Genomic DNA, 13098 nt, shown 5'->3' on the forward strand with positions numbered 1-13098 from the left:
ATAGCTTATAGAGACTGCATTGTTTTCCAGCCATTTACTGGGACAAACTCTTAGGCAGAGAGGTAAGGGAACTTGCCCAGGGTCACAGCTGGCACTGCCAGACGCCTTTGTTCTGACCTTTGAGTTGTGTGTGGGGAGAGATCCTGTTTTCATCACTGCAGGCATCTCTGCTGTGCGAGTCCACAGGAGCAGCATCAGCACTTGATAATATTGCTGTTTTCATGTTGGCCTTTAGTGTCTTTTAAGAACATGTGTTTCTGTGTGTGTTTTTTTCTTGTAATCAAGTATGTTTAGAATTTAATTGCACAACAGTCTAAGAACACACCGATTTATGGCCTAAAGATGTGCATGTCCTGAAAGGTGGTACCCACGATACGAAGCAGCTTGCCTCTGACTCCCCCAGGACTGGGCAAGGGCCACCTTCTTGGGTTCTTGGGGTCTGAGGGTAAGGACTGCTGCCAGGAGGAGAGCATGTGCCTTGAGCAAGCTCTGGTTCCAAAAGTGCCTACTCACAGGGGCAGGGCAGGACAGCCAGTGGTGTGTGATGAGTGGATGCTGGAGATCCCCCAGCCAAGAAGGGGCTCAGCAGCCCCCAGCTTGCCTGGATTCTGTGACTCTGTAAAGTGTTAAAACTCTCTGCTATGTGAAGTTATCTCTCCTTTCTTGTCCTCTAAGCATGGTCAGCGCCGCAAGCCTCAGCAGTCCCTGCACTCCGGAGGGCTGAGTGGGCCCACGCCGGCCTGGCCGCCTGGGTCCTTGCAGAGCCCTGTGCTGTGTGAGGCAGCACTTTTGTCCTGCAGGTACAGTAGGTACTGGATTAAACAGGTCTGCTGTTGCAGACAGACACCAGGCACCTTTTAGCAGGAGCTGTGTTTGGATTGGAGTTTCTAGGGCCTTATCAGGAGCCACCCCTAGTGACACAGCCAGTGCCAGGACTAACTTTGACTTTCACTCTTCGCCAAGGGCTTGCAGAACACCTTAAAGGAAAAAGATGGAGGCGCTGAGAGTTCAGATGTTCATGCCCTGTGCCTTTGAGAGCTTGCATCTGTAAGTGAAGTCTTATTCTGGAAATAATCCAGGGACCACTTAGCAGGAGTTATTTTTGTTTTAAGGGGAAGGCCAGAGAAAGGGAAGGTTTTATTGGGAGTTAAAACACTGGAACTGTTCCTTGTGGTTTTATTCAGCTTGCACTGTGCCTCTAGGTGGGCATGACAAGGAGAAGAGAGAAATTAGGGGGAATCAGAATGCTAGCCTCTTTGCCTTTCTGTTTAAAATTGAATGTTGGTGTTAAATTAATAATTCTCAAAAATGACTGCTTGCAAAAATCTCCGAACAGGGCTTGATTTATGATTACAAGGTAGACTGTAGTCCAGCTTGTTAGGAATTGGAAAGGATTTTCTCAGGAAAAAGAGTGTGCTTAATAGTAACATTGTTAGAACTGTCCCTTTGCAGACACTTGGGTTTTTCTACTTTTTCACTCCTGACTGGAATGGTAACAGTTGCATTAATAAACATATCATTTGCATTTCTATATATTGATTGTTTTCTCTTTGAGAGGAAAACAAAACATCCAAACATTAGAATCATCTGCTGGGCATATACATGTAGAACAAATTCTGAAATAGTCAGTTTCAAAAAAAAAAAGTACTAAAATGGAGAAATACTAAATGGATGATACCTCTCCCCACCTTCTTTAACATTTACTTTCAATGTTAGGTGATAAGATTTGCAAATAATACTAAGAGCTGTGTTCCTGGGTGAATAGGCATTCAGGCAAATCAACTTATGCAAAAGCCACCTCTGGGCTTAATAATTATTTACTGAGCGTTCCTGGGTCATGAGAGAGGCTCTGATTAAGTCAGGAAAGCATTATGTTCAGCAGCTTGTGAAGGTGTTTAAAGACGGCAAGAATAATGGAAAAATACTAAATGTAGCTGAACTATTTTGAGAATCTGATTCTTGAAAGAAAATTCCCACAAATTTAAATGTGGCTAAAGTTCATTTTCAGTAGGTATATCTTAAAAGATCTTATAGAAGCTATTAAAATGATTTCAAATTTCTTGTGCTGTTTTTGCTGCATCGAGTTTACTTTTATAGATTTTTTTCATGCTGTATGTCATTAAAACAGTTTAATTACTTATCTCTTTAAAATGATAGATAATTTCTATGAACAAAGTATATACATATATAATTATGTCTTTAAAATGGCATCATGCTAAAAACGTTTAAATTTCTACTTTGTAAAGCAGATAATAGTGAGATGATAATCACCCCTTGTGATTCATACTTCATAAGAATGTCCTCTATAAGTTAATAATTTTAAAAATATTAATTTTAAATTGCTGGATGTTGTGAATGGCTAAACGTGTCATTCTGATGCACAGTGGTGTTGTCACCCTTGAATGAATGCCCAAGTTCATCTTGATTTCAACTACTTTTGCTTAATTACTTTGAAGTTTTGTTCTGGTTAACAAAAATACTTGCCGTGGGAGCATGCTTTCCCTGCAGACTCGCAGAATGAAATTCTTAGCACATATTGCTGACAAACCTTGTCCACTGAGCTGTTGCCCATTAACTTCTTTGTGCCTGTTATTTCAGGGAGGGCGCACCCTGTGAGTTAATTGTTTCTTTTGTATTTTCCTCTAGGAAAGAAAGGCACAGCATAGCAACATTCTAAGAGTTTGGGCTTCCTAGAAAATCACTTCAGTTTTCACTAGTTGTGAGATGCTGAGATGTTCAAAGGGTGCGAGTGCAGGAATTAAAACGCATGGCAAAGAAGTCCTAGCCAAGCTTTTACTGACTGTCTATATGGGGTGTTGACCACAGCTCATTAACACATTTGCTTCTTATATCCGCTGGATGACAGGTACTTTTTCCTGCCTGTTTTGCAAATGAGAACATGGAGGTGTGGGCAGGTGAAGTCACATAGCTGAAGGGGGAGAGCCAGGACTCAGCCTGGGTGTGCCGGCTGTTCCTTGTCTGTCCTGTGGATTTTCATTCAAGATCCTGAATCAGTTGACATTTCTTCCTCTGCCTTTTTATGGACGGGTTTCTCCAAGCCCAGATTTCTGAATTACCCAAACTTTAACTCATTTCAGCTATTGAGGGGCCACGAAGAGTCCAATGCTACAGAATTGTCTATCAAGTGTATTTCCTTATGTTGAATTAGCTATTGATTATAAGGCAACTGATTGAGGGAGGAGAAAACTCTATTAAATATATACATTGATTATAAGATCTGTTTTGATTTGGAAAGTCTTAAAGTGCAAAGGGAAAATTTGTCTTAGAATTAAGGAAATACGGTCTCTAGAACTCAGATCTCCTTGGAAAAAACGTGTCTCTGTCACTGGATGATTTAAGCAAATTGTTTGAGTGAAGGTCTTCCAACACCAAGGTTCTAGTATTATCTGACTTTATGAGGTGGGGTATTTGTTAGGGTAGAGACACCAAATTTACCCATTGAACATGTATTTATTCATCCTACTATGTGCCACATATTCTTCTAGGTGCTGGGGAATAGAAATGTGAATAAAACAAAAATTCCTGTCTTCATGAATAACCAGGTATATTCCAGCTCCATCACTAAGTTTAGGGGCCTCATCATCATGGTCCAACGTGGCTGCTGGGGCTCCTGCCATTACAGTCAAATTCCAGGGAACATGATGGCAGAAGTTTCAAAGAATGCTATCTCTCTCTCTTTCTTTTTAATTCTTTATTGTTGAAAGTATTACATATGTCTCCTTTCCCCCTCATTGACTTCTCCCCGCCCACCCCTGCCCCCTAGCACATGCCTTTATTCCCCTACTGTCTGTGTCCATTGGTTATACTTATATGCATGCACACAAGTCCTTTGGTTGATCTCTTACCACGGCTCCCTTCCCCTGACTTCCCTCTAAGGTTTGACTCTCTGTTCGATGCTTCTATGTCTCTGTATCTATTTTTGTTCATCAGTTGTTCATTATATTCCACAAATGAGTGAGATCATGTGATATTTATCTTTCTCCAACTGGATTATTTTCTTAGCATAATGTTCTCCAGGTCCGTCCATGCTGTTGAAAATGGAAAGAGTTCTTTCTTTTTTACAGCAGCATAGTATTCCATTGTGTAGATGTACCACAGTTTTTTAATCCACTCATCTGCTGATGGGCACTTAGGCTGTTTCCAAATCTTAGCTATTGTAAATCGTGCTGCTATGAACATAGGGGTGCATATGTCTTTTCTGATTGGTGTTTCTGGTTTCTTGGGATATATTCCCAGAAGTGGGATCACTGGGTCAAATGGGAGTTCCATTTTTAACTTTTTGAGGAAACTCCATACTGTTTTTCACAGTGGCTGCATCAGTCTGCATTCCCACCAGCAGTGCACGAGGGTTCCTTTTTCTCCATATCTTCGCCAGCACTTGTTTGTTGATTTGTTGATGATAGCCATTCTGACAGGAGTGAGATGGTACCTCATTGTTGTTTTGATTTGCATCTCTCAGATGATTAGTGACTTTGAGCATGTTTTCATATGTCTCTTGACCTTATGTATGTTCACTTTCGAAAAGTATCTATTTAGGTCCTTTGCCCATTGTTTTGCTGGATTGTTTATCTTCCTCTTGTTAAGTTGTATGAGTTCCCTGTAAGTTTTGGAGATTAAACCCTTATCGGAGATAACATTGGCAAATATGTTCTCCCATGCAGTGGGCTCTCTTGTTGTTTTGTTGATGGTTTCTTTTGCTGTGCAGAAGCTTTTTATTTTGATGTCGTCCCACTTGTTTATTTTCTCCTTAGTTTCCATTGTCTTAAGAGATGTGTCGGTAAAGATATTGCTATGAGATATGTCTGATATTTTACTGCCCATGGATTCTCCTAAGATTTTTAAGGTTTCCCATCTTACAATTAAGTCTTTTATCCATTTTGAGTTTATTTTTGTGTATGGTGTGAGTTGGTGGTATAGTTTCATTTTTTTTGCTTGTATCTGTCCAGTTTTCCCAACACCATTTATTGAAGAGACTGTCTTGACTCCATTGTATGCCCTTGCCTCCTTTGTTAAATATTAATTGAGCATAATGGCTTGGGTCAATTTCTGGGTTCTCTGTTCTGTTCTACTGGTCTATATGTCTGTTCTTGTGCCAGTACGAGGCAGTTTTGAGATTTGTGATTCCTCCAATTTTGTTATTCTTTCTCAGGATTGCCGTGGCTATTCTGGGTCTTTTTTAATTCCATATAAATTTTTGGAGAGTTTGTTCTATATCTGTGAAGTATGCCATTGGTATTTTAATGGGGATTGCACTAAATCTATAGATTGCTTTGGGTAGTATGGACATTTTAATGATGTTGATTCTACCAATCCATGAACATGATATATTCTTCCACTTGTTTATATCTTCCTCTATCTCTTTTTTCAATGTTCTGTAGTTTTCCAAGTGCAGTTTTTTTTACCTCCTTAGTTAAGTTTATTCCTAGGTATCTTAATTTTTTTTGTTGAAATGGTTAATGGGATTATTCTTTTAGTTTCTCTTTCTGTGAATTTGTTATTGGTGTATAAAAATGCCATAGATTTCTGGGTGTTAATTTCATATCCTGCTACGTTGCTGGTATTTTCTAAAATGTCACAAAAACCATTTGTGGTACACCAGAGCACATCAAATGGCCTAATCAGAAATGGATATTGGCCCTTGTAAATCAACATCCAGCATTCAGCCTTATCAACTCTTCAGGGATGGTTTGATTCAGGTGCTCACTGTCATCCAAACACCAGCTCCTTCTTTATTCTTCCTTGTTTTCAGTTCTCTGTTCCCTCTTTCTTCTGGTTTGGCTTTTTTCTTTTTCCAGATAGGTCCAGGAAATTTCAGATTTACATTCTACATTCTACCACTTTCCCAAACTTTAAAGAGAGTTATTTTATCCCAGTAGTTCTAGTCAAGGGCATAGAGCTGACTCTTATTGGACGATCTTGTAGCACGAGCTTCAATGTGATTGGCCAGCCTGGGTGTGTCTCTATGCCTGGAATTAGTAGCACCACCATAACCTCATGAACTGAAAGTGAGCAGGCTGGTTCTTCAAAGTGAAATCAAGGTATTTTGCCAAAGAAGTGGGACAGGATCCTGGGCAGGCATCGATGACATGTGACAACCATAGGCCATCACTCCTATGTGTCAGGCTGCCTCCTTCACCTGGACTGCTCCTGAGACCACAGTTTGTACTTCTGTCTCAATATCCACACAGTATGCAAACTTGGTCAGCATGCAATAATTATTAAGTGATGGTAGGGTAAGGCTTCCCAGTCTTCTCTGACCTATTAGGATGTGGTCCAGACAAGTCCACAGAGCATACCGTGTGCCTGAGGCAGTTGTTTGAGTAAGGATAGAAGGGCTTTCTGTCTTTGAAAAGATCCTTGCAATTATTTTCACACTGATAACTGAGTTCTGTCATTAGATTGTCCAAGTTTGGGATAAAAAGTTCTCCCTTCTAAAATACTCTAGGTGGGATATCATGCCACGCCATGCCAATTACACACACTCATAGGGGATGCATTTTTCAGAACCTTTTAAGACACAGCAGCTGGGTGTGAATGGGAGCAGAGTGTGGTCTAGTAGAAGGAGGCTTGGTGTGAAGACAGAAAGCTTGAGTGTGAGCCACACCAACCCCATCTGCTTTAGAACCATGTGATGTTCTGACTCTCAGACACAGTTTCTTGAAGGGAGTAGAGTGCTAAGAGTATGCCACACCATAGTGCCATCTTTGGGAATGGAGAACAGTGTAGTCATAAAGTGAGGAAATGGCATCCTCATATCCTTGGTTGAAAATGCTGAGATGGACCTTCTCCTTAGTTGGAGTGTATAGAAGTGAGAAACTCTTTGGGAGTGGTGAAAATAACCAAATTTTAAAAATTCTGATGATAAAAGTTGCCTGGAAGAACATTGTTCATATGTTACTGAGATCTGTTAAACATTTTTGGTCATCACTCCTAGTTAAAGAGTTTTTTTCAATCAAACTCTCTTAATATATTTTTTATTTTATTTTATAAACTAGAGGCCCAGTGCACAAGCACAAAAATTTGTGCACTCGGGGGAGGTCCCTCAGCCCGGCCTGTGCCCTCTTGCAGTCTGGGACCCTGTGGGGGATGACCACCTGCTGGCTTAGGCCCGCTCCCTGGGGGATTGGGCCTAAGCTGGCAGTCAGACATCCTTAGCGCTGCTGAGGAGGCGGGAGAGGCTCCCACCACCACCGCTGTACTGGCAGCCGTCAGCCTGGCTTGTGGCTGAGCAGAGCTCCCCTTGTGAGAGCACACTGACCACCAGGGGGCAGCTCCTGCATTGAGCACCTGCTCCCTGGTGGTCAGTGTGTGTCATAGCGACCAGTCATTCCCAGTGGTTCTGCGGTGAGGGTCAATTTGCATATTACCCTTTTATTATATAGGAGTGCCTGGCCAGCCTGGGTGAGGGGTTGATGGCTGTTTGCAGGTTGGCCACAGCCCCTTCAGGGTGGGTGTCCCCCTGGGGTGCCTGGCCAGCCTGGGTGAGGGGCGGAGGACCGTTTGCAGGCTGGCCACAGCCCCTTCAAGGTGGGGCGTCCTGCTGGGGTGCCTGGCCAGTCTGGGTGAGGGGCTGAGTGCTGTTTTCAGGCTGGCCACAGCCCCTTCAAGGTGACCCTCACCCCATGAGGGTGTGGCCAGCCTGGGAGAGGGGCTGATGGCTGTTTGCAGGCTGGCCACAGCCCCTTCATGGTAGGGGTCCCCCCCTGGGGTCCCAGGCCAGCCTGGGTGAGGGGCTGAGGGCCGTTTTGCAGGGCTGGCCACAGGCCCCTTCAAGGTGGGGGCGCCCTGGTGGGGTGCCCTGGCCAGTCTGGGTTGAGGGAACTGAGTTGCTTGTTTTTCAGGCTGGCTAAGCCCCCAGTGGGAACCCTCACCCCATGAGGTGTGGCCAGCCTGGAGAGGGGCTGATGACTGTTTGCAGGCTGGCCACAGCCCCCAGCCACCCAAGCTCCCAGTGGAGGCTGGCTGGAAGCAGGTATCTGGGATTTATTTGTCTTCTATAATTGAAACTTTGTTGCATGAGCGGAGGTCACAGCCAGCTCAGGACAGGCAGGAAGCTTGGCTTCCTCCATCGCCCAGGCAACCAAGCCTACTGCTTGCTCCAGCTCCGTGGCTGCCAGCCACCATCTTAGTTGGGTTAATTTGCATATAGTCTCTCTGATTGGCTGGTGGGCATGGCTTGGGTGTAGCGAAGGTACGGTCAATTAGCATCTTTGTCTTTTATTAGTATAGATAGAGGCCTGGTACACGTGTGGGGGCCGGCTGGTTTGCCCTGAAGGATGTCCCGGATCAGGGTGGGGGTCCCGCTGCAGTGTCTGGCCAGTCTGGGTGAGGGGTTGATGGCCGTTTTCAGGCTGGTCACACCCCCTTCAGGGTGGGGGTCCCCACTGGGTTGCCTGGCCAGCCTGGCTGAGGGCTGTTTTCAGGCTGGCCACACCCCCTTCAGGGTAGGGGGGTCCTGCTGGGGTGCCTGGCCAGTCTGGGTGAGTGGCTGATGGCAGTTTGCAGGCTGGCCAAGCCCCACAGCGGGGACCCTCACCCCATGAGGGTGTGGCCAGCCTGGGTGAGTGGCTGTTGGCTGTTTGCAGGCTGGCCACAGCCCCTTCAGGGTGGGGGTCCCCACTGGGGTGCCTGGCCAGCCTGGGTGAGGGGCTGATGGCTGTTTGCAGGCTGGCCACAGTCCCTTCAGGGTGGGATGCCTGGTAAGCCTGGGTGAGGGGCTGATGGCTATTTGCAGGCTGGCCACAGCCCCTTCAGTGTGGGGGTCCCCACTGGGGTGCCTGGCCATCCTGGGTGAGGGGCTGAGGGCCGTTTGCAGGCTGGCCACAGCCCCTTCAGGGTGGGGGGTCCTGCTGGGGTGCCTGGCCAGTCTGGGTGAGAGGCTGAGTGTCGTTTTCAGGCTAGCTAAGCCCCCAGCCACCCAAGCTCCCAGTGGAGGCTGGCTGGAAGCAGGTATCTGGGATTTATTTGTCTTTTATAATTGAAACTTTGTTGCATGAGCGGAGGCCACAGCTGGCTCAGGACAGGCGGGAAGCTTGGCTTCCTCCATTGCCTGAGCAACCACGCCTACTGCTTGCTCCAGCTCCGTGGCTGCCGGCCGCCATCTTGGTTTGCATATAGTCTCTCTGATTGGCTGGCAGGCGTGGCTTGGGATGTAGCGAAGGTACGGTCAATTAGCATCTTTGTCTTTTATTAGTGTAGATTGTGTACATGTGCCACTGGACTAATATTATAGTATGCAAGATGTACAAAAATACATAATAAAAATGATGGAATATATACATGTACACATATGTATATATGCACACATATCTATATAATAAAAGCCTACGTGACCTTTATGGTGGAACGACCAGAACGACGGGTTGCTCAATGCTGGAGCTGCCCCCTGGTGGTCAGTGTGCTCCAAGAGGGGGAGCACCACTCAGCCAGAAGCCGAGCTCTTGGCTGGCAAGCGCAGTGGCAGTGGCGGGAGCCTTTCCTGCCTTCGCTGCAGGCGGGTGGTAGGGAGCGAGAGGTCTCGGACTGCGAGAGTCCCGAACTGTGAGAGGGTTGTCTGACTGCCGGCTTAGGCCCGATCCCCAGGGAGATTGGGCCTAAGCCAGCAGGCGGACATCCCCCAACGGGTCCTGGACTGCGAGGGGTCCTGGACTGCGAAAGGGCACAGGCCAGGCTGAGGGACCTGCCCAAGCCCCCAGTGCACAAATTTCGTGCACCAGGCATTTTTTTGTACCCTCTTTTAGAAGAATATTGATGTATTGGGAACATTATTACGGTTCTCTTGATTTTGAGCTAATCAATTATTGAGATTACTCTTAATGGTACCTGCTAAAGGTCCAAGTTAAGGAATATTGATCTTAAATATATGAGAGCCTCCAATTTTTATCAACTAATGGGGTCTACTTGTTGAACAAAGGAGATTTCACATTTTAACTTATATATTATTGCTGGTTCTTACTTTCTAGTATGCTTTCCTCCTCCTGTCAGTGAAAGGCACACAGCCCCAGAGGCAGGAGTCCCATCCACTGTGGACACCGTGATGTCCCTCAGAGTCAGAGAACCTGGCCTTTGGAAAACATTCAAATATTTGTCGAAGGAAAGAAGAGGAGAAAGGCTAGCTACACCCTGCAAGCCCTTTTTATTTTTTCTGCACCAGAAACTGGTAGTATTGGTAGTTTGGGCTGGTAATATTACTGGGAAATGCTGGAATTTTGGCAGGTCTTCATTTTTTGGTTTGAATTTTGACCAGTAAAACCCAAGGTGGCAAAAGTCCAGAAGATCTCAATTTTTGAAGCCGAACTGTGAAATCTGGTACTTTCACATTTCCATGGTTAGACTCTCGGCTACTTTAAGTACAAATGACAGTTTCTTACTTTCTTATTTTGATTCAAATATTTTCTTATTGGTACTTGCCTCTATGGTACATGGTGAAAAAGTCATCCTTAAATTTGCAAAGTGATTGCTCTGGAAGGACTGGAAAGATGTGCAATCATTCCGAAGTGTTCGAGTGTCATCTAGAAAGACATATCCATTTTCCCGCGCACACTTCAGTGAGTTTTGCACTCGAAGGCATTTTCAAAAGACTCCTGAGAATTTCTTCTAGCTGACAGAACAATCTGGTCAGGGCAGTTTCCGTAGATACAGCCTGTGTTCCTTTTAGTTGTGATAACGTAGTTCTGTTGTAACCATAAAGGTCCACAGGCATTTTCTTGACTGATGTTTTTGTCTGCCTGGGTTTAGGGCCCCTTGGCAGGGCTGAGCAGTCCTATTCCATCTCATGCCACACATTGATTCTGTATTGGAAGGACTCTTCAGAGCTCCTGCCAGGATTCTGGAGGTGGGCACGGAGTGCGAATTTCCTCAGAGAAGGACGGAAGTACTCTGGTCTAAGAACCAGAGATGTGGGTACACATGCCAGCTGCAACTAAAGGGCTGGGTGAACCTGGGTGTTTGACTATTAGTTTCTAAACATGGCTAGACATCAGAATCAACTGCAGAATATTTTTTAAAGATTTTTTTTATTGATTTTTAGAGAGAGAGGGAGTGGGAGAAAGAGAAACATTGATGTGAGAGAGAATATCAATTGGCTGCCTCATGTACACCTCTTGCCAGGAATTGAGCCCAAAACCTGGGCATGTGCCCTGACCGGGAATTGAACCAGCAACATTTTGTGCATAGAACACGCCCAACCAACTGAGCCATATTGGCCAGGGCAACTGTAGAATTTTTGTAGACCTATTGATTCCTGGGACTTACCTAAACTGAAATCAATTTCTAAGAATGGAGACTGGGCATTTTGATTTTAGACAGGTACTCTGCTGATTTTGTGACAGCCAGCCTTGTGCGTTTGGAAACCCAGTGGCTTAGCCCCTCCATGACATAGCTTTCTCACTCGTACTTTGCGAAGCTGATGTTATTGTGCCTTTCTGTGTCTCAGCTGTGGATGTGAACATCACGTTGTACTTTCCTGTGCAGACTCACACTGTGCCCTAGTGCAGGCAAGGGCTAGGCTTGGAGCTCTTATCAACTGAATGATTATAATGAATATTAATTTTTCCTGGAGAAAGATACTAGGACTTTTACTTTATGATTCAGGGGATAATCGCAGGATAAATTATCTTCTCTCTTCACCTTTGAACACTTTGTCAAGTTCTCTGATTTAAATATGGATGCCTAAACCCTAAAAGACGGATCTGCTATGGTCCAGACTTGCATCAGGAATGAAGTAGCATGTTCAGTTTTCTAATCTTCTTCTTTTTTTTTTTTTTTTTTTTTTTTTTTTTTTACTAATTTTTGAACTCTGTTCCCATTTATTGGACTATGTTTTAGTCATGTGCTTAGCTTTTTTAAAATTGAATTTATTGGGGTTTCATTGGTTTACAAGACCATTCAGGTTTCAAGTGTACAACTAAAAAAATGTGGGCTGCTTGACAAATTTGCATGCCATCCTTGCAGGGGCCATGCTCATCTTCTGTGCATTGTTCCAACTTTAGTGATGTGCTGCCAAAATGAGCACCATATGCTTAGCTTTTTACCTCTATTACAAATTTTAATCTTCATCACAGTGCTGACAGGAAGATGTATTAAATATAAATACTCTTTATAAGTAAGAAAAATCGAAGCTCAGAGATGGACTAACTTGGCCACAGTTACAAGTTAGTAAATGGCAGAGCTTGATTCTGTGTGGGGAAATGAAAAGAGGAAACGCAGGGGAAAGTTTATCAGCTCCTTCAGCCTAGAGAACAAGTTCCAACTGACCTCCAGTCTCCTACCATGAGACCCTGGTGTGGAGGCCAGAGCCTGAGCCATAGGCCTTGTAAAGGGTTTGGCAGCACTGTCACCGGTGAGTAGGCAGGCAGATAGTGCTTAGATGCTGGGGTAATGGATTGCATGGAATTTCTGATATACTTAAGTGGTCAATGAAGGCAGTGGAATTAACTATTTGAATTTAGAATATACCAAATAATTTGGAGCACAAGTCGTCACGTATCTGTGGCTACCTGTTGTCCATATTCCAACTGCTGGGTCAAGCACTTTAACTTAGTTAACACCGTACCTTTGGGAAGAACATTCTGGAGAGGCTCGGAGAGGTGGAAGGGCTCCTTAAAAATCACTGCTCACCAGGGACTGAACTAGAATGCGAGCCCCATTGATGTCAGTTGCAGCTCACTGTGCCGTGATGCCCGCATCTCAGGGAGGTGTGAGTGGCTTCAGTGCGTCCTGTGTGAGCCAGCACAGGCTTTGGCCTCTTGGCTTCCAAACGGTGATTTCTTATGGCGAGTGTGTGCCTTCCCACATGGAACTAGGTAACAGTCAGATAATCTAGACAATTGACTTCATTTTAAGGCATCTCATCAAAACTATATGTTCATGGCATTAAACTCTGAGATCAGAGACCAGGTAGCCCCGCACCTGGCGGAGAGGAAGCACTCCCTAACTGAAGGTTGTTTTTCCAAAATGTATACACACACTTTGAATAATTATAAAGGCAGTGTTTACTAAAATACATTTCATTTTGAAAGTTGAGCTGTCAGCTGTTATAGTGTGTGTACATTTTTGGGGACACCCTGTATTTATTGA

The 13098-nt window shown here is 44.7% G+C and overlaps 1 protein-coding gene and 1 non-coding gene across 6 annotated transcripts in view; one reads left to right on the forward strand and one right to left on the reverse strand.

Annotated features, from left to right (window-relative positions):
* The first annotated feature begins 941 nt into the window (after window positions 1-941).
* Window positions 942-13098, forward strand: part of MITF (melanogenesis associated transcription factor) — a 96299-nt gene continuing 84142 nt past the window's right edge. For all 5 annotated transcript variants that reach the window (XM_006093765.3, XM_023758112.1, XM_006093766.3 and 2 more), the window contains exon 1: window positions 942-1047. In XM_006093765.3, coding sequence (XP_006093827.1) covers window positions 992-1047 — 56 coding nt within the window. In that variant the 5' untranslated portion in view covers window positions 942-991. The remainder of the gene's footprint in view (window positions 1048-13098) is intronic.
* LOC111827040 lies at window positions 11931-12034 on the reverse strand. Its single transcript, XR_002830496.1, has one exon. It is a non-coding gene; the product is annotated as a U6 spliceosomal RNA (small nuclear RNA).

This window comes from Myotis lucifugus, unplaced genomic scaffold (genome assembly GCF_000147115.1).
Source record: "Myotis lucifugus unplaced genomic scaffold, Myoluc2.0 scaffold_123, whole genome shotgun sequence".
Taxonomy (NCBI): Eukaryota; Metazoa; Chordata; class Mammalia; order Chiroptera; family Vespertilionidae; genus Myotis; species Myotis lucifugus.